Genomic DNA, 22150 nt, shown 5'->3' on the forward strand with positions numbered 1-22150 from the left:
TACTGAAACCCCTGTTGTTTGTAATATATATGATTTGGAAGAAAATGGAGGTGGCTTGATTGGTGAGTTTGTGGACAACAAGAAAGTTTGGGGGAGCTGCAGAGAATGAGAAGGACTGCCAGAGGATACAGCAGGATGTAGATAGGCTGGAGACTTGGACAGAGAAATGGCAGATGGAGTTTAATATGGACAAATGCAAGGTGATGCGTTTGGATGATCTAATGCAGGAGGGAAGTATATAGTAAATGGCAGAACCATTAGTAGCATTAGCATTCGGAGGAATCTGAGCATACAAGTCCACAGTTCCCTGAAAGTAGCCAAACAAGTGGATAAGGTGGTCAAGAAGGCGTATAGTATGCTTGGCTTTATCTGTCGGGGCATAGAGTTTGGAAGTTGGCAAGTGATGTTGCATATATACTCTGGATAAGTGATTCAGAGTCATAGAGTTGTACAGCATGGAAACAGACCCTTCGGTCCAACTCGTCCATAACAACCTGCATTACCCAGCTCCATTCACAAGCATTTTATCCATGTCCCTCTAAACTGTTTCTGTTCCTATACCCATCCAGTCAAATCATAGAATCACAGAGATGTGTAGTACGGAAACAGACCCTTCGGTCCAACTCGTCCATGCTGACCAGATATCCCAACCCAATGTAGTCCCACCTGCCAGCACCTGGCCCATATTCCTGCAAACCCTTCTTATTCATATACCCATCCAGATGCCTTTTAAATGTTACAATCGCACTAGCCTCCACCACTTCCTCTGGCAGCTCATTCCATACACGTACCACCCTCTGAGTGAAAAAGTTGCCCCTTAGGTCCCTTTTATATCTTTTCCCTCTCAACCTAAACTTATGGATGCCTTTTAAATGTTGTAATTGTAGCAGCATCCATCACTTCCTCTGGAAGCTTATTCCATACATGCACCACCCTCTGCATGAAAAAGTTACCCTTGGGTCCCTTTTAAATCTTTCCCCTTTCACCTTAAATCTCTGCCCTCTAGTTTTGGACTCCCCTACTATAGGAAAAAGGTCTTTGTTATTCACGCTATCCATGCCCCTCATGATTTTATAAGGCCTCTCTGTAAGGCCATCCCTCAGCCTCCAATACCCCAGGGAAAATAGCCTCATCCAATTCAGCCTCTCCCTTTTGCTCAAACCCTGCAACTCCAGAAATATCCTCCTAATTTTTTTCTGAATCATTTCAAGTTTCACAACATCCTTCTTACAGCTGGGAGAACAGAATTTAATTCAGTATTTATTTTAATTTCAAAAATATACTTTATTCATAAAAATATTTTGATAATCTGTACAATTGATCATGCCATACATACATAAACATTCCATTTCTTTGCATACAGAGATCGAGTAATCATTCATATATACAGGTCTGTTCGTTTCCTATCCATATATTTAGCTGATGCATCAGCGGAGCCCACTTACTGCATGGGTCCCCTGTTCTTTAGCAGGCAGGCGTTACACAGTGGTCTTTCCCCACCGCGCCTTGGCGGCAGCTGCCCCAAGCTTCATCGTGTCTCTCAACACGTAGTCCTGGACCTTGGAATGTGCCAGTCTGCAACACTCAGTCAGGGTCAGCTCCTTCAGCTGGAAGATCAACAGGTTTTGGACAGACGAAAGAGTATCTTTGACTGAGTTGATGATCCTCCAGGCACAGTTGATGTTCGTCTTGGTGTGCGTCCCGGGGAACAGACCGTAGAGCACGGAATCCTGCATCACGGAGCTGCTCGGGATGAACCTCGAAAAGCACCACTGCATTCGCCTCCAGACTTTCTTTGCGTAGGCACATTCCAGAAGGAAGTGTGTGACAGTCTCGTCCCCTCCGCAGCCGCTTCGAGGTCAGCGTGCGTTGCGGCAGAAAGTCTGGGCATGCATAAAGGATCTCACAGGCAGAGCCCTTCTCACCACCAGCCAAGCCATGTCTCGGTGCTTGTTGGAAAGCTCTGGCAATGAGGCATTCTGCCAAATGACTTTGACAGTCTGCTCAGGGAACCGCTCGACAAGCTTCGCCCTCTCTTTTTCCCGAAGGGTCTCAAGGGCACTACGTGCTGACGACTTCCTGATGGACTTGTGGTCAAAGGTGTTTTTCTTCAGAAAATTCTCTACAAAGGACAGGTGATACGCAACGGTCCAACTACTTGGAGCATTCCGCAGCAGCAAGGCCAGGTCTATCCTTCGCAACACCAGGGACAGGTAGAACCTCAGTACGTAGTGACACTTTGTGTTTGCATACCGAGGATCCACGCACAGCTTGATGCAGCCACACACGAAGGTGGCCATCGGAGTAAGGGCCCAAAAGTGGCCTGTATAGCTACAACAGGACATCCCAACTCCTATTCTCAGTGCACTGACCAAACAACTCTTTACTGTCCTGTCTGCCTACGGCTGGAATTTCAAGGAACTATGAACCTAGATCCCTAGGTCACTTTCTTCAGTAACACTCCCCATGGCCCATACCATTGAATGTATAATTCCTGCCCTGATTTGCCTTACCAAAATGCAATACCCCACATTTATGTAAATTTAACTTCATCTGCCACTTCTCAGCCCATTGGCCCATCAAGGTTCCATTTGTACTCTGAAGTAACCTTCTTCACAAACGACTACACCACTAATTTTAGTGTCATCTCCAAACTTACTAACCTTTCCTTCTACATTCACATCCAAATCATTTATCAAGATGCAAGGCCTCATGATGAAGGGCTTAGGTCTGAAGCGTTGATTCTCCTGCTCCTCGGATGCTGCCTGACCTGCTCTCAACTCTGATTTCCAGTATCTGCAGTCCTCACTTTTTCCAAATCATTTATATAAAAAATTATAAAAAACTGGACTCAGCACACTGTTGGTCACAGGCCTCCAGTCTGAAAAACAACCCTCCTCCACCCCCTTTGTCTCCTACCTTCAAGCCAATTTTGTATCAAAGTGGCTAGTTCTTCCTGTATTTCATGTGATCTAACCATGCTAACTGATCTCCCTTGTCGAATACCTTGTGAAGTCCATATAGACAACATCTGCAGCTCTGCCTTCATCAATCTTCTTTGTTACTTCTTCAAAAAACCCAATCAGGTTAGTGAGACATGATTTCCCATGCACAAAGCCATGTTGACTATCCCTAAACAGTCCTTGCCTTTCCAAATACATGAAAATCCAGTCCCTCAGAATCCCATCCAACAACTTACCCACCCCTGAAGTCAGGCTCATCAGTCTATTGTACCCTGCTTTTCCTCACCACCTTTCTTAAATAACGGCACCACATTAGGCACCCTCCAGTCTTCTGATACCTCACACAAGTCAGGAGGGTGATGGAATACTCCCTACTTGCCTGGATGAGTGCAGCTCCAACAACACTCAAGAAGCTTGACACTATCCAGGACAAAGCAGCCCACTTGATTGGCACTGCAACCACAAGCATCCACTCCCGCCACCATCGACACTCAGTAGCAGCAGTGTGTATATCTACACGATGTACTGCAAAAATTCACCAGAAATCCTCAGACAGCATCTTCCTTGCTCAAGACCACTTCTATTTAGAAGGACAAGGGCAGCAAATACATGGGAACACTACCACCTTCAAGTTTCCTTCCGAACCACTCACCATCCTGACTTAGAAACATATCAGCGTTCTTCACTGTCACTAGGTCACAATCCTGGATTTCCTTCCCTAGTGGCATTGTGGATCAACCCACAGCGGGTGGACTGCAGCAGTGCAAGAAAGCAACTCATCACCACTTTATTCTCAAAGGCAACTAGGGACACACAATAAATGCTTTCTAGCCCGCGATACCCATAACCCATAAAAATGAATAAATAAAAAAAGCTAGTGGTGAGGATGACTTTGCAGGGTCGAGGGTTGTTTCTGCTGTTGTCTTTTCCAGTGGCAGGTCAATGCCAGGTGATCCATTCAGTTTCATTTTTGTGACACTTTGTAGCGATTGTTACAACTGAATGGTTTGCTAAGCCATTTCAGGGGGCAATTAAGAGTCAAATATATTGCTGTGAGTCTGGAGTCACATGTAGACCAGATCAAGTGTGGATGGCAGATTACCTCCCCTGAAGGATATTAGTGAGCCAGATGGGTTTTTCCCAGCAATTAACAAAGGTTTCATGGTCATAGTTACACCCTTAATTCCAGAATTTTATTTGAATTCAAATTCCACTATCTGATGTGGTGGGATTCCAACCTGGGTCCCCAGGTCGAACGAGATTACCTCTAGGCAATCGCCTTTCCCTACCTGCAAGTTCAAGCTACTCACCACCTGACTTGGAAGTATATTGCTGTCGCTGAGTCAAAATCCTGGAAATCACTCACTGAGTGTATTGTGCATCTACCTTCAGCTCAAGAAGGCTGCTCACCACAAACTTCTCAAGGGTAACTAGGGACAGGCAATAGCAAAGCCTATGTTCCACAAGTGAATTTTTAAAAAACTACAAAACAGTTGTTCAATACCTTCCACCATTTCTTTGTTTTCCATCATGAATTCAAGACTTCACTTTCTAGAGAAACACCTGCTTTTCCTACTTAAATATTAGTAGAAACTTTTATTCTGTATTTTATATTACCAGCTATCTTTCTTTCATTCTGATGTCTCCCTCCTTTTTTTAATGTAATTTTTTGCTGGTTTTTAAAATATGACCAATCTTTTTACCTAAATCATTAGTCATTGCGTAATTGAACAGAGTTTCTTTCAGTTTGATGTCATCCTTAGCTTATTTATTTAACCATGAATGATGTATCATGCTCAAAGAATCTTTTTACCTCTTTGCTGAGTTATTAATTATATCCTTAAAAGTTTACGGCTGCAATTCTACTAACCTACCTTTTAACCTGGTTTGCCAGTTCAGTTCAGCCAGCTGTACAATCATAGTCTTATTGTTAATTTTATTTAGGATTACTACAACATACTTATCCCCTTCAAATTCAACATGAAACTCCATCATATTATCATTACTGCTACCTAGAATCATGTTTACCATGAGGTGTTATTGATTAATCTGTCCCGTTGCACTTTACCCGGTTTGCTTCTGGGACTGGGCTATTGATACATGAAATGTGTAGGTTGTGTTATGAAGAAAGATTAGAAAGGCTGGGTTTGTTTTCAGTGGAGCTCAGAAAAATGATGAGTCACGGTGATTCAGTGGTTAGCGCTTCTGCCTCACAGCGCCAAGGACCCGGGTTCGATTCCAGCCTCAGGCGACTATCTGTGTGGAGTTTGCACATTCTCCCCATGTCTGCATGGGTTTCCTCCAGGTGCAAGTTTAAAAATGTGTTGCTGGAAAAGCGCAGCAGGTCAGGCAGCATCAAAAGAAAAGTTTCCTCCCATAATCCAAAGATGTGCAGGTTAGGTGGATTGGCCATGCTAAATTGCCCATAGTGTAGGCTAGGTGCATTAGTCAGGGGTAAATGTGGAGTAATAGGGTAGGGGAATGGGTCTGGGTGGATTACTCTTCAGAGGGTCCGTGTGGGCTTGTTGGGCCAAATGGCCTGTTTCCACACTGTAGAGATTCTATGATATCCATATGAGCATACAAACATGTGAACAAGGAACAAGAGAAGGCCACTTGGTGCTTCGAGCCTGCTCTGTCATCCAAAAAGATCGTGGTTGCTGTGATTTCAATCTCAATTCTATATTCCTGCATATCGCTGATAATCTTTCATCCACCTGGTAATCCAGAATTTATCTACCTCTGACTTAAAAATATTTAAAGATTCTGCATCCACTGCCTTTTTGAGGAAGGGCATTCCAAAGACATTGAAGTCTTGATTGATGTAAGGTCCTGAATAATTTTGATAAGGTGGATATGAAAATAATGTTTACTCCTATGGGTGAGTCCAGAACTAGGGGACACTTTTAAATTAGTGTTGCCGTTTCAGAATGGAGATTAAGAGAATTTGTTTTCTCAGAGAATTGCAGAATGTTAGAATTTGTTGCCTCAGAGGGCTTTGGAGGTGTTGGCCATTGAATATTTTTAAGGCAAGGATAGATAAATCCTTGTTGGCATGGGTTTTCTGGGGTAAATGGGAATGTGGAATTCAAAACACAAACATAGCCAAACATAAACAAATGCTAACGTGATTAGCATCCCAATGTGAAAATTATTGTTTAGGAAGTCAGTCAATTAGCACAAATCCTATAGTAGTTTTATGTATCAGAACAGAAATTGCTGGAGACACTCAGCAGATCTAGCAGTATCCATCGGGAGAAAGCAGAATTAATATTTTGCATCTGGTAACTCTTCATCAAGCTGATAGCAGCTAGGAAAATATGGTATTTATGCTGAAGATATGGTTGGTGGGGTTGGAGGTGAGACCGTACATCTCCAATAGGTCTTGACAGTTCTCAGAGTTTATGCATCTTTTACACAATCTTCTTTGCAATTAATGATCCCAAAGAGTTCCAAATTCCTCAAAGGATCCCTGATTCTGTCCTTAGGATAAAGTCCTTCCTAAGGATATCTGATTTCAGCACCCAAGTGCTGTGAACCCAAATTTGAATGGTCTCTCAGCTCTCCAAATGGGTATCCAGGCTATCCTAAAGAAATGGATTGAGAAAAATGTGTTCTTCACGTTCATACCTTGTCTATTCTCTTAATGCTTGGGTTCATATCCCAGAGACTCCAAAATCCAATTCCAATGGAGGCAAATGGTAATTTAAATGCCAGCTGCCTCCAGCAACCATGTTTGCATGTAGTATGGATTGCTATAAATGAGAAATATTGTCCTAGGGGCAGGACTTGAAATTTCGGACTTCTTCCAGTGTTCTCAATGTAAAAGAGATGCTCTCTGTCCTTGGAAAAAGTGGAGTTTCTCTGTTTTCATTAACCACTTTACTTCCCATGAAGGCTGTCCAATTCATACAACTGTCACCTTTGCAGTACTGTTACCAGTGCCCAAAGAATTGAATCTCGTTTATCTCTCTAATCTTATTTATCCTATTCCATTTGGTTAGTAGCTCAGGTGGCAATCCAAGAATTATTAGCTTTGAAGTTCTGCTTTATAACTTAATCCTAAAAGTTCACACTCCTTATGCTGAACCATATTCCTAGTCCTCCCTATGTACCCACATAGACCATGACAACTGGATTCTGTCCAGCCCAGAGCAAATGTCCATAATGTGTGATCAGAGAAGCAATATAACATTTTGGACTTTTGCTTTTGACTGCAGACTGTGTCTATCCCCTGATTATACTACCTCCAATGAGCAATGCATTCCTATAGACTCACTTGCATTGAATGACTTCCTGCCCCATGGTGTCATAATTAGTTTTCTCATCCACTTTTCAGCCCTCTCTCCCATCAGTACTGGCTCTAAGAAATTTGAAGCTATTGAACAATTGAAAGGCTGAGGCTCCTCCACTTCCACCTTCTTGATGTCAGTGCTTGCTTCACTTGCAGGTATATCCACCTGTCCCTGACCTTGGACCAAATCAGATGTTCTAAATAGTGTGAGTGCCTTCTGGTATGAAGTGCTTACATAAAGGTTCCACCCTCCTGGTGCATTACAGGGTCCATGCTCATGTCCAAATGAATGATTGAGCTAAAACTCCTTAACCTATATAGACTTACTGAAGATGTGAGTGCGTTGAATCACCGTGATGATAATGAGTTCCCATATACTGCAGCTGCAGCACATCACCAGCTCTATTATGTATTGATCACTTTTTGTTAAATTATAATCTCTACACACTACTACTCCTAATAAGCTTGACTAATGTTACTAAACTCTTGAGGCTATGTTAAGAGACTTAGTGTAGTGGTACTGCTCTTTGTCAGAGAATCATGCACACCAGGATTTGAATAGGTAATTATTCTGGTAGAGGCATTGCATATAAAAGGGACTACACTTCAGATGCGGTAGATTTGTAAGATCTCACAACAACTGTTGAGGAAAAGCAAGGGAGTTCTGATACAATGTTAAAAATCAGCCCAGATACAGATGTTATAGTTTTTTTGTCTCAACAGGGAAAACATAATATTGGGTAATGGTATAAAATGGGTCATGACAGTCTTCGGATTTTAATCTCCATGATTTCCACTGTACAATTCATTTTCAAGTTACTTTCATCAGTTTTATCCAATTGTACAGTCAAACTGACTCCCATTGTTTCTTTTGGGATTTTCTTTGTCAATTGGCTGCTGTGTTTGCTTATTATAGTAATGACACTTTAAAAGTAATTGGTTGGTTATAAAGTGCTTTAAAATGAGAATGTTGAAGGAGCTTTATAAATGTAAGTTTTATTTTTGTAAGTTTGCAATTTCGCCTTCAGCAGAAAAATCTGGAACATTTCATAGGGAAGAGCTCCAGCCTTTGTTAATCAGCATACTTTATTGACAATGAAAAAGAAACAGAAGCTAAAGATATCCCAACTCTTGTTACTTTTGCACTAAGTTTTGATCTTTGTTTCAGGGAACGATACCTGTCCTGACCCTGGTGTCCCACTAAATGGCCATCGAAGAATTCTTCCAGGAAGTGGTCATATAAACCAGGGCTATGCAACTGTGGGTACGATCCTGCAATTCACTTGCAATTATTTGTTTCTTCTGAGTGGAAGTGCACAAATAATTTGTCAAGAGGATGGAATGTGGACAGAGAAGCAACCAATCTGCACAAAAGGTATTGCAGCAAAACCTTATTGTTGTTAGACTCTAAAATGATGAGGCAACTTCAAGCATCAGTTATGCATACATAACAATCACACTGCATTTTCATTGCTTATATCTGATAAGTTATAATAACAAATAACATGCTATAGTTGCTAAAAAGTTCAATTACTCAACAGTTAAAACTATTCAAGGTACAAATGTAAAATCACACATAGGAAATAATTGATGTTTTGGGTTGTTGAGTGCTTTCTTAGACATTTGAAGTTCAGTTAGATTTTTCATATTAGGACATCTCATATTGTGTTGGATGCATTTAAAGATTAAAGTTATAAACTGTCTGAGCTGGATATGTTGATGACAGTCTATTGGGTAATGGTGTTAGGCTATGACCTAACACTATCTATTCATCTTGTTACACATCATTAGTTGATGAAAATGTATTAATTTTTATTATCTCGTGTCAAATGCCATTGTAAAGGAGAATTTCAAACGGATATCATTTTTGCCTATCCATGTATTTTCATAGCTTTACTCCTGTAATGTCTGGATATAATTCCAGTTAGTAGACTCCAGCACTAACATTCACAATCAACAAAAATAGCTTCCTCTTGGGACAGTATATCTTAAGGGGTAGTCCTCAGAACTGAACACATGCTTCTCATGTAATTTAATAAGGGCTTTGTATAGCTGCAGCATATCTTCTCCACCTTGCATTCTATCCTGTACATTTAAAAGCCAGTCTTCTCCTATCTTCAATTATTTTCAGCCCTGACATTTTAATGACCCACATATGTAGATTTTTGAATTTCTTTGCACTTTCTTTTTAACTTCGACATGTTTTATCATCTAAGTTATTTGTAAATAAATTCAGTTAGATTTAACAATGAGCCAGAATTATTTAATGGCCTAACAGGGTATATACATTTATGAAGTAGCAAACATAATGGCCAAATTTTCAGAGAAACAGCAACCACACTCACATTATCATTCTGCTTCTTCTTTACGTTAAGGATGGGGTCTGCGTTGCCAACAGGAGATTCTGATCAGGACTTCACCAGAAATGTGAGAATACTTTAACTCTGACGAGTCTCTCACAGTGCAAGATAGCCAGGGTTGTCAAATCACACTTCCCTTTTCACAGATAGTTACTATATTCTGTGATTTAAATGTCTAGCATTACTGACAGACATTTTGACTGCCCCTGTGAAGGGGTGAGTATGTAATGTAAGTGTGAGGTTAGGGATCCAGGAGAGTATTGCACCAAGATGCAAGATGGGAAGGGGACCTGGGAAGTTTACGGGTAGATCAGGATGAGCAGGATATATTAGGTCCTGAGGGGTAGCATAGTATTGAGTCCTGGGGAAAAGAGATGTGCCAGGTCCTGGGAGGGCTGAGGGTGTCAGGTCTGGCTGTAGGAAGGGGCAGACTGGTGTTGTTTTCAGTGGTGGGTTAGGTGTGTAGGATTAGTAGGTGGTGGGGTGGGGAAGAGAATCAATTTCATAATTACCCAGGAATTACACTAAGTTTTTAATTGTCCAAATTTCCCCTAGTGGCTGCAGCAGAACCCTGAATTCTGTGATTGCAATGGATAATTTCAGAGGGTTCCAGACTTGACGGAATTCTCCAGCAGAATCATTAATCTCTTGGATAACTCCTGCTACATTGTGGATTCTTCATGATCCTGACGAATCACTCACATTAAAGCTGCAGAAATGACTTTCTGACCATTGGGAAATTTGGGCCAATTGATTGACTCCAATGTGGTGTTTGAAAAGGAGAGTTCATAAGCAGTCACTAAAGGCAGAATTTTCCCATCCCTTGAATGATGCGGGTGTTAGCAAGTCAGTTGGGAAAATATGGTGAGATCAGAAAACTGAGATTCCTGGATTTGAGAGAAATAAATCTGATTTTGCAACCAAGTTGGTTGGTGCGGGTGTAACAGAGGTGTTCTCTGAACCGTTCCGCAAGTAGGCGGCCCACCCTGCCCCCTGTACAGCTACATAGACTACACCTCCTCCCACCCAGCCCCCTGTAAAAACGCCATCTCATATTCCCAATTCCTTCGTCTCCGCCGCATCTGCTCCCAGGAGGACCAGTTCCAAATCCGTACAACCCAGATGTGCTCCTTCTTCAAGGACCGCAATTTCCCCCCAGACGTGGTGGACGATGCCCTCCACTGCATCTCTTCCACTTCCCGCTCCTCCGCCCTTGAGCCCCACCCCTCCAACCGCCACCAGGACAGAACCCCACTGGTCCTCACCTACCACCCCACCAACCTCCATGTACAGCGGATCATCCGCCGTCATTTCCGCCACCTCCAAACGGACTCCACCACCAGGGATATATTTCTCTCCCCTCCCCTATCAGCGTTCCGAAAAGACCACTCCCTCCGTGACTCCCTCGTCAGGTCCACACCCCCCACCAAACCAACCTCCACTCCCAGCACCTTCCCCTGCAACCGCAAGAAATGCAAAACTTGCGCCCACACCTCCCCCCCTTACTTCCCTCCAAGGCCCCAAGGGATACTTCCATATCCACCACAAATTCACCTGCACCTCCACACACATCATGTATTGCATCCGCTGCACCCGATGTGGCCTCCTCTATATTGGGGAGACAGGCCGCCTACTTGCAGAAGGGTTCACAGAACACCTCTGGGACACCTGGATCAACCAACCCAACCACCCCGTGGCTCAACACTTCAACTCCCCCTCCCACTCCACCAAGGACGTGCAGGTCCTTGGACTCCTCCATCGCCAGACCATAGAAACACGACGGTTGGAGGAAGAGCACCTCATCTTCCGCCTAGGAACCCTCCAACCACAAGGGATGAACTCAGATTTCTCCAGTTTCCTCATTTCCCCTCCCCCCACCTTGTCTCAGTCAAATCTCTCGAACTCAGCACCACCTTCCTAACCTGCAATCTTCTTCCTGACCTCTCCGCCCCCACCCCACTCCGGCCTATTACCCTCACCTTGACCTCCTTCCACCTATCGGATTTCCAACGCCCCTCCCCCAAGTCCCTCCTCCCTACCTTTTATCTTAGCCTGCTGGGCACACTTTCCTCATTCCTGAAGAAGGGCTTATGCCCGAAACGTCGATTCTCCTGTTCCTTGGATGCTGCCTGACCTGCTGCGCTTTTCCAGCAACACATTTTCAGCTCTGATCTCCAGCATCTGCAGTCCTCACTTTCTCCTAGTAGACCTAAGAGGCCTATTTTGGCATTGCAGGATGCACAGCATAGATTTGAGAGGGTGATACTTTATAAAGTGAGAATATGCCAACTAGGGTCATAGTCCTCGGAATTTTAAAGGTTACAGGGTTATATTGATTTTTTAAAATGTTGAAACATTATGATTGTATGGTCTTGCTAATAGATTGAGTAGACAGAGAGAAGCTGTTTTCACTAATTGAGAAGAGCTGGCAATAGTCATTGTCTGAAGTTAGAACAGACCCACCAGGAGTGAAATTGGAAAACACTTGTAACTCAAAGGCTGGTTGCAATTTGGTTCTCTTCTACAAACGGCAATTGATGCTCGATTAACTTTAGTAATAGTAAACTTTAAATATAAAATTGATTGTTTTTTTTTACATAAAGGTATTTAGAAATAAGAGACAAAGATGGATATATGGAGTTAAATCATTTCAACCATTGAATAGGATTACGAACTCAAGGAACAAAATGGCATAGTCCTAATCCTGTAGACATATGGTCTTCAGTTGAGATTCCAAAACAGATCCCTGTGGGAAAACACAAGTCATATCCTGTGATTCAGTTAGCTCCTTATGATCCATATTCTCTGATTTGATATGATTTGATTTGATTTCTTATTATTGTCATATGTATTGAGATACAGTGAAAAGTATTGTTTTGTGTGCTAACCAGGCAAATCATACCTTAAGAGACAGAATGCAGAATGTAGTGTTACAACCACACAGAAGGTGCAGAGAAAATTTCAACTGAAAAATCTGTTCATAAGTTTGTTAACAATGTGGAAGAACTGTTCTTAAATTTGTTGGTATGTGTTTTCAAACTTGTGTCTCTTCTGCCTGATGAAAGAGAGTGTAACCTGGTTGGGAGGGGTCTTTGATTATGTTGGTTACTTTCCCAAGTCAGCAGGAAGTATAGATGGAATCAATGATAGGAAGGCTGGTTTTTGTGATGGATTGAGCTATGTTTGCAACTATCTGTAAATTATTCCGGTGTTGGGAAGAACAGTTGCCACATCAAGCTGTGGTGTATCTGGATAGGATGCTTTCTATGGTGCATCTATAAAAATTGGTAAGAGTCATTATGGATATGCTGAATTTTCTTAGCCTTCTGAGGAGGAAGAGGCATCGGTGTGCTTTCTTGACTGCCAAGTCAAATTGAATGGACTAGGATAAATTGTTGGTGATATTTATTCCAAGGAACCTTGACCACCTCCATTGATACAGACAAGGGTGTGTCCTCCATTCTGCTTCCTGAAGTCAATGATTAGTTCCTTCATTTTGGTGACATTGGGGGAGAGATTGTTGTCTTTACACTATGCCACTAAGCTCTCTATCTCTTTCCTGTACTCTGTCTTGTCGTTTCTTTGAGATCCGACTCACTACTGTCATCAGCAAATTGTAAGTGGAGTTAGAGAAGAATTTGGCCACACATTCGTGTAAGGAGTAGAGTAAGGAGCTGAAAGATATCCCTGTCAGGGCACCAGTGTTGAGGATTTTTGTGGAGGAGGTGCTGTCACCTATCTTTACTGATTGTGATCTGTTGGTCAGGAAGTCGAGGATCCAGTTGCAGAAGGGGGAGTAGAGTCCTAGGTCTCTGACTATGGAGATGAGTTTTATTAGAATTATGCTGTTGAACGAGGAGCTAAAGTCAATGAATAGGAGTCTGACAAGGGTGTCTTGTGCCACTCACCTAACTTCTTAAACAGGTAAATAATTTGTACTCAATTTCATGAGTTTCAACTTTAGATAGTCTTCTCTTGAGAGAATATTATCAAATTACTTAAATATTACATGAAGATGACATCGGGACAATACTGCAGCCTGAAACTGGGAAAGTGGACTCTGCTTTCCCTTTAATAGAAAACTCTGCTAAAATTGACATCAGTTAATGGCTCTCTGAAAATTGCTAATTCAAATAGCAATAATATACCATTTGAAGGTTCATGTGACACAGAGGTTGTGTCACTCCTGTAGGTTCAAATCCCACCTGCCCTGGAGGTGAGTAATAACATGTCTGAACGATTGATTTCTTTTTTTATGTATTGCTGGAGAAAATAAATTTTGCAACATAATTGGCCCAATGTTTTCATACCTGTGGTAAAGGTAAGGATGAACAAGTATATCGTTTTGGTAAAGGTAAGAACAAGTATCCGTTTTGGATACTTGTGTGAGGGACGACTTACCAGGGGTAAGCAATGGGGTTCAGGCCTCTGGCACGGAGCCTGTCCCCGTTGCTCAGAAGGGAAGGGTGGAGAAGAGCAGAGCAATAGTAATTGGGGACTCGATAGTTCGGGGCACAGATAGGCGGTTTTGTGGGGGCGAGAGAGACTCACGTTTGGTATGTTGCCTCCCAGGTGCAAGGGTACGTGACGTCTCTGATGGTGTTTTCCGGGTCCTTAAGGGGGAGGGGGAGCAGCCCGAAGTCGTGGTCCACATTGGCACCAATGACATAGGTAGGAAGAGGGCTGAGGATGTTAGGCAGGCTTTCAGGGATCTAGGTTGGAAGCTCAGAGTTAGAACAAACAGAGTTGTTGTCTCTGGTTTGTTACCCGTGCCACGTGATAGAGAGTCGAGGAATAGGGAGAGAGAACAGTTAAATGCGTGGCTACAGGGATGGTGCAGGAGGGAGGGATTCGGTATCTGGATAACTGAGGTTCTTTCTGAGGAAGGTGGGACCTCTATAAACAGGATGGTCTACACCTGAACCTGAGGGGCACCAGTATCCTTGGGGAGAGGTTTGCTAGTGCTCTTTGGGGGGGTTTAAACTAACTCTGCAGGGACATGGGAACCTAGACTGTAGCTTTAGGGTGCAGGACCTGGAGTGTAGGGAGGTTAGGAACATGGCATCAATCTCAAAGGAGGGTGCCTGTAAACAGGAAAGTGGATTGAAGTGTGTATACTTCAATGCAAGAAGTATACGAAATAAGGTGGGTGAACTTGCAGCGTGGGTTGGTACCTGGGATTTCGATGTTGTGGCTATTACGGAGACATGGGTAGAACAGGGACAGGATTGGCTGTTGCAGGTTTCAGGGTTTAAATGTTTTAGTAGGGTCAGAGGTGGGGGTAAAAGAGGGGGAGGTGTGGCATTGCTTGTCAAAGATAGTATTACAGCGGTGGAAAGGACGATGGATGAAGACTCGCCATCTGAGGTAGTTTGGGCTGAGGTTAGGAATAGGAAAGGTGAGGTCACCCTGTTAGGAGTTTTCTACAGGCCTCCTAATAGTCCTAGAGATGTAGAAGAAAGGATTGCGAGGATGATTCAGGAGAAGAGTGAAAGTAATAGGGTGGTTGTTATGGGGGACTTTGACTTTCCAGATATTGACTGGGAAAGCTATAGCTCGAGTTCGTTAGATGGGTCGGTGTTTGTCCAATGTGTGCAGGAGGGTTTCCTGACACAATATGTAGACAGGCCAACAAGACGTGAGGCCATACTGGATTTGGTTCTGGGTAACGAACCAGGCCAGGTGTTAGAATTGGAGGTAGGTGAGCACTTTGGGGCAGTGAGCACTTTGGGGACAGTGACCACAATTCGGTGACTTTTACTCTAGTGATGGAGAGGGATAAGTGTGCACTGCAGGGCAAGAGTTATAGCTGGGGGCAGGGAAATTATGATGCGGTGAGGCACGACTTAGGATGCGTGCTTGGAAAAGTAGGCTTCAAGGGAAGGGCGCAATTGATATGTGGAGCTTGTTCAAGGAGCAACTATTGAGTGTCCTTGATAAGTATGTACCTGTCAGGCAGGAAGGAAATGGTCGTGTGAGGGAGCCGTGGTTTAATAAGGAATTGGAATCCCTTGTTAAATGGAAGAGGGCGGCCTATGTAAAGATGAGGCGTGAAGGTTCAATTGGGGCAATTGAGAGTTATAAGGTAGCCAGGAAGGATCTGAAGAGAGAGCTAAGAGCAGCAAGGAGGGGACATGAAAAGTCCTTAGTTGGTAGGATTAGGGAAAACCCTAAGGCTTTCTATAGGTATGTCAGGAATAAAAGAATGACTAGGGTAGGAATAGGTCCAGTCAAGGATAGTAGTGGGAAGTTGCGTGTGGAGGCTGAAGAGATTGGGGAGACACTGAATGAATACTTTTCTTCAGTATTCACTCAGGAACAGGACATTGTTGCCGATGTGAATACTGAGTCACAATTATTTAGAATGGATGGCTTTGAGGTATGTAGGGAAGAGGTATTGGAAATTCTGGAAAAGGTGAAAATAGATAAGTCCCCTGGGCCTGATGGCATTTATCCTAGGATTCTCTGGGAAGCAAGGGAGGATATTGCAGAGCCATTGGCCTTGATGTTTATGTCCTCGTTGTCTACAGGAATAGTGCCAGAAGACTGGAGGATAGCAAATGTGGTTCCCTTGTTCAAGAAGGGAGTAGGAATAACCCTAGTAACTATAGGCCGGTGAGTCTCACTTCTGTTGTGGGCAAAGTCTTAGAGAGAATTGTAAGGGATAGGATTTATGAATATCTGGATAGGAATAATGTGATCAGGGATAGTCAGCATGGTTTTGTGAAGGGCAGGTCGTGCCTCACAAACCTTACTGAATTCTTTGAGAAGGTGATTAAGGAGGTGGATGAGGGTAAAGCGGTAGATGTGGTGTATATGGATTTTAGTAAGGCGTTTGATAAGGTTCCCCATGGTAGGCCGCTGCAAAGAATACGGAGGTATGGCATTGAGGGTGAGTTGGAGGTTTGGATTAGGAATTGGCTGGCTGGAAGAAGACAGAGGGTAGTAGGTGATGCTGAAGGTTCATCTTGGAGTGCAGTTACTAGCAGTGTTCTGCAAGGATCTGTTTTGGGAACTTTGCTGTTTGTCATTTTTATAAATGACCTGGAGGAGGGGCTAGAAGGTTGGATGAGTAAGTTTGCGGATGATACAAAAGTCGGTGGAGTTGTTGACAGTGAGGAAGGATGTGTCAGGTTACAGCGGGATATAGATAAGCTGCAGAGCTGGGCAGAAAGGTGGCAAATGGAGTTTAATGTAGGTAAGTGTGAAGTGATTCACTTTGGTAAGAGTTAACAAGAAGATGGGGTACTGGGCTAATGGTCGGATACTTGGTAATGTGGATGAGCAGAGGGATCTTGGTGTCCATGTACACAGATCTCTGAAAGTTGCCACCCAGGTAAATAGTGCAGTGAAGAAGGCATATGGCGTACTGGCTTTTATTGGTAGAGGAATTGAGTTCCGGAGTCCTGAGGTCATGTTGCAGTTGTATAAGACTCTGGTGCGGCTGCATCTGGAGTATTGTGTGCAGTTTTGGTCGCCATACCATAGGAAGGATGTGGACGCACTGGAACAGGTGCAGAGGAGGTTTACCAGGATGTTGCCTGGTAGGGTAGGAAGATCGTATGAGGAAAGGCTGAGGCACTTGGGGCTGTTTTCATTGGAGAAAAGAAGGTTTAGGGGTGACTTGATAGAGCTGTACAAGATGATTAGGGGTTTAGATAGGGTTGACCATGAGAACCTTTTTCCACATATGGAGTCAGCTATTACGAGGGGGCATAGCTTTAAATTAAGGGATGGTAGGTATAGGGCCGATGTTAGGGGTAGATTCTTTACTCAGCGAGTCGTGAGTTCATGGAATGCCCTCCCAGTAGCAGTGGTGGACTCTCCCTCTTTATGAGCATTTAAACGGGGCATTGGATAGGCATATGGAGGATAGTGGGCTAGTGTAGATTAGGTGGGCTTGGATCGGCGCAACATCGAGGGCCAAAGGGCCTGTACTGCGCTGTATTTTTCTATGTTCTATGACTCATCATATGTGGTGCTGGGATACACTTCAAAAATTACACTTGTGATCTGAATGCATTAGACAAACATTGTTTGATAGTTTAATTAATTACAATATGCATTCTGCATTAATAAATACATGCTTTGATCAGGTATGCCAGAAAAGACTTCTGAATGGCTAAATTTCATAGATTTCTGATTGAAACATTTCAGCATTTATCAGTTTAAAAATGTAAGATATTTACACTGAAATGTTTAAGGAAAGAACACATTTAACTGTGTGGCTTCTATGTAAAGGAATGTTTCAATCTTGTTTTCCAGTGAATATCAACTGTACTGTCCCTGGTGCACCGCTAAAAGGTCAACAAAGAATTGTCCTGGGAAGTGGGGAGATACACCAGGGTTATGCAACTGTGGGCACCACCATGCAGTTCACCTGCAGTTATTCATTTGTCTTGAGTGGGAATGCACAGAGAACATGTCAACAGGATGGAACATGGACAGAGAAGCAACCCACCTGTGTAAAAGGTAATGCAATGAAGCCTTTCTTATATGCCATGTAGCTGGTGTAATATCACCTGTTGCAGGACCCAGTCCAGGAGTTACAGGGAAAGGTAATATGAGGGCTCAAATGTTATAAGATAGAAAGGTAAATTAGGAAGTTTGGAGAAAAAGCGAAAAGTGAAAAGAATAATTTCAAATAGGTTGTGGTGCAAGTTGCTAGGAGCAACCTTTGAACCTAAAGGTGCAAACCTATTTGGTAAGCCACTAGTTGGAGTAAACTTCACAAAGCTCATTCCAGAATCCCACAATAGTGTTGATGGGCAGATGGCTATAGTCCGAGGGAAATAGACCCTTTATTCCAAATCTCATCAGTTTCTGCGGAGATTGTCACGAGAGATCATTCAAAGTTTTACCTCAAGGCAAGAAAGTATGTGGAAAAGAGCAAGTATGAAAATAGATATGCAGTTACTTGGAAGGTAATAGACTTGGTTTCTTGTCACTGTTCTTCTGAATGTGGACAGCGCAAAGTTTGTGAGCTACATGTAATTGCAGTTGTAGACTATTATTAACCATCCCTACTAGGAATCAGATACTACTTTAGTTTTGGTAACTCAGAATGAAACAATTTGTGTTTGGAGATTTTACATAATAGTAGTACAGGTGACTAAAATCAACTTTAGTATTTTTTAAAAACCCTGTAATCATTAACATCAAACACTCCAGGGTCAGTATAGCATACTCAAACACATGGTAAAGCTCTTCCACAGTGCTCCATGGGGAATTGTGGTAGGACAGTTTCACAAAATGCAGGCAATTATTCATGGTGGGTGGTGGCAGGTTATTCAGGTAACACTGTCAATGTCCTTGGACAATTCACCAGAATAGCACTCAACTTCAAGATTCACTGAGCAGCCATTCACACTTGCTTATTTGGAAAGGTTGCCAGACTTGGTATGGTACTTAACACCAGTCCTCTGCTCAGCAGCAGTTTGATGGGTAGTAGAGATATGTGGTCAAACAGTGTGGTGCTGGAAAAGCACAGCCAGTCAGGCAGCATCCGAGGAGCAGAAGAGTTGACGTTTCGAACATAAGCTCTTCATCAGGAAGAGCTTATACTCGAAACATCGACTCTTCTGCTCCTTGGATGCTGCCTGACCAGCTGTGCTTTTCCTGCACCATACTTCTTAAACTCTGATCACCAGCATCTGCAGTCCTCACTTTCTCCTAGTAGAGAAATGTCTGGACATCAACAAGTGACATGAAAAATCATTCACATGAGTGTTTCAAAGTATAGAATAAAGATTCACCTGCCCCACTTTGTAACGCAAACCCAGTTTAGAATAGTAGATGTTCAATGCAGAGTAAAGCTCTTCTATGCTTCCCTATTAATTAACTTAAGACAGACACAGCAGAAATTAGATTTTAAGTAATTTTCTCATGCTATTTTACGTTGTTCACTTCATTATGTATGCATCACACCTTGTTGGCACTATGCTCCTGTTATCGTAAACTCACCAGCAGTAGAAGTACTCACCACAGCAGGGACCTTCTGGATTTCCGATGTCATATTTAAAGTCCAGCTGTCAAATGTTGCCAACCAGTAATTGCCTTGTAGTGAGTAGCAAATGAAAAGCAAAAGCTTCTGGAGGCATATAGGTGGCATAAGTGACATTGCATTACAAGTACAAGCTCACATTTGTAAATGTATTGCTATTTTACATAATCACCTATCAAACCAACAGTCATTGTAACTGCAGCTACAAGGTTCAACCAACACCTGCTGCCCATCTTTAGCAACATCCTTAGAACCCTTTCTAAGAGAATGCTACTCTTTCTTAATACCCAGACTAGAATCACATCTCAATGTTCAATCTGGGATTGTCAAATGCTGGAAAGCCTTTAAATGGTTGAAAACATTTTATTGAATACTAGGAAAAGAAAAGAAAAATCGAACAAAAAACTTCATTTCCTTCATGGGGACGAACACCGAACAAGAACAAATTTACAATCAATGAATAATCACTACACTTAGCTCACATCCATTAGAATGGAGTATCAACTAAGTCCTGCCTGATTTGTTGCAGCCGAGGTTTCCCACTATTATGGTGAAGGTGTTGTTCCTCTTGTTCAATGTCCTCATCTTCCTGCTTTGAAAACTGCAAATCTGGGGCAATGTTCAGTGTATCCTCTCTAATCCTGCTGCAGTTACGTAGAGTACAGCATGCAAGGATTATGGGGGCTGGGTATGCAGGTGCACTGATCATTGAAGCAGCAGGACAGGTAGATAAAGTAATAAAAAAAAAGGCTGATGACATGCTTGCCTTCATTGGAATGGGCATTGAGTATGAGGTTAGACAAGTTGTGCTGAAGCTTTAAAGAACTTTAGTTAGGTAACACTTGGAATATGCTATGGTGGAATTCAAAACCAGATTCCTAGAACATTCACTGGGTTTCTGGATAACTGGTATAGCAACAAAAGCATTACGCCACTGCCTCCCTTATAGAGCATAGAAATTATTCACCCAGAAATTGAGTCAGGATAAATGGTTCATCTTCAGTTTAATATATTATATTAATGGAGTACCACAAACATCATTGTTTCAGTTTTAGGGCTCAAACTATTTATAAACTATATTAACAACTTGGATGGAGCAGCCAATTATACCAACATTTGCTGATGATACAAACATAGCTGGGAAAGCAAGTTGAGAGAAGAATACAAATCATCTGAAAAGGGATATAGATAGTTTAAGTGAATAAGCATAAATTTGGCATATGGAGTATAATGTAGGAAATATGAGGTTGCCTTTTTTAGTGTAAAGAATACAAAAGCAGAATATTATTTAAATGAGAGGGACTGTAAAATGCTGTGATTCGGAAAGATGTGGGTATCCTCATACATGAATCACAAAAAGTTAATTGCAATAGGAAGGGAAAAAGGATGTAAGCTTTTGTTGCAAAAAGGACAGAGTTAAAGTAATCTTGCTGCAACTGTACATGATTTTGGGATCTATGGCACTTTGGTAATGTCCATGTCTGTGCCATAAGGCTTGGGTTCAAGTATCACTTTCTCCAGAGGTGTGTCAAAGCATCTGTGAGCAGATTGATTAAGATATCTGCAACAGTCCCAGTTATGATGTGGAAATAATGCCCTTCAGTGGAGAATGTGGGAATCACAGAACCATTCTTCAATTACAATGTCACAAGAGCTACCAAACACAAAAAGGTCAAGTTGGCTGCTTCTAAAAAGTCCTGCAATCACTGGGATAAAAGCTAACTCAGCACCTCTCTGGAGTTTTACATCCCACATTGTGTGAGCATTGCAGAAAAATCCAAAGGAGCAACAGGCATTTTGCCTTTCCAGATGTCTTTGCTTTGAAAGGAACTATTGAAAGAAACCATCATACCAGAAATGCTGCTAACAGCACAACAGCTATCTCCCACACTTTTTGATGAAATTTAGTAAACTACCTGTTATGTTCAGTTGCTCCATCCAGGAACATTTTCCTATGACTGACACTTATGATCTTTGAACAGCTTTAATTATGTGATTAAGGAGTCTGAACTCCTTTCTCAGACTGCTTTTTAACATCAATACAGGCAACGAGCAGCTCCAGGCTCAGCTATAGCCTGTCTCTAAACTAGACCTCTCTTGAAACTTGATGTCTGGGAATAATCCTGTATTTCACCTGAAAAGTGAACTATTTCCGAGTCTACAGGAATCATGTTATGCTTTGAACAACATGTACCTGTATCATCAACATTGATGATGTACACTGAATTTATGCCCATATCTTTGAATTTTTAAAAGTTATTTGTAACTTATTTTCTTTTTTTTAATCTTTCTTCCTTCTATTCTGTTTGCAATTGTCTTATGTGCTGCCCTTTGAATACGTCAATAAACTTTACTTTGTTTTAAGTCTAAAGAATTTACTGCAGATCATTTTTAAAATTTAGACCTCATTGGAAGATGTTTTGGGGGAATACACCACCACCTATATCAAAAAGGGAAAAGAAATTATGAAAAGAAATTCTAATATGGCTGGAAGAGGTATCAATTCACCCCTCATCCTTGTTTGAGACAC

At 42.3% G+C, this 22150-nt stretch overlaps 1 protein-coding gene across 1 annotated transcript in view; it reads left to right on the top strand.

Annotated features, from left to right (window-relative positions):
- The window catches only part of LOC122557967 (inactive serine protease PAMR1), a 155576-nt gene that overhangs the window by 97711 nt on the left and 35715 nt on the right, over positions 1 to 22150 (top strand). The window contains exons 9-10 of the mRNA XM_043706264.2: positions 8426 to 8632; positions 17883 to 18089. Of these exons, the coding sequence (XP_043562199.2) occupies positions 8426 to 8632; positions 17883 to 18089 (414 nt within the window). The remainder of the gene's footprint in view (positions 1 to 8425; positions 8633 to 17882; positions 18090 to 22150) is intronic.

This window comes from Chiloscyllium plagiosum, unplaced genomic scaffold (assembly GCF_037043375.1).
Source record: "Chiloscyllium plagiosum isolate Xiang-an unplaced genomic scaffold, Cpla_swu_hap1 HiC_scaffold_18, whole genome shotgun sequence".
NCBI lineage: Eukaryota > Metazoa > Chordata > Chondrichthyes > Orectolobiformes > Hemiscylliidae > Chiloscyllium > Chiloscyllium plagiosum.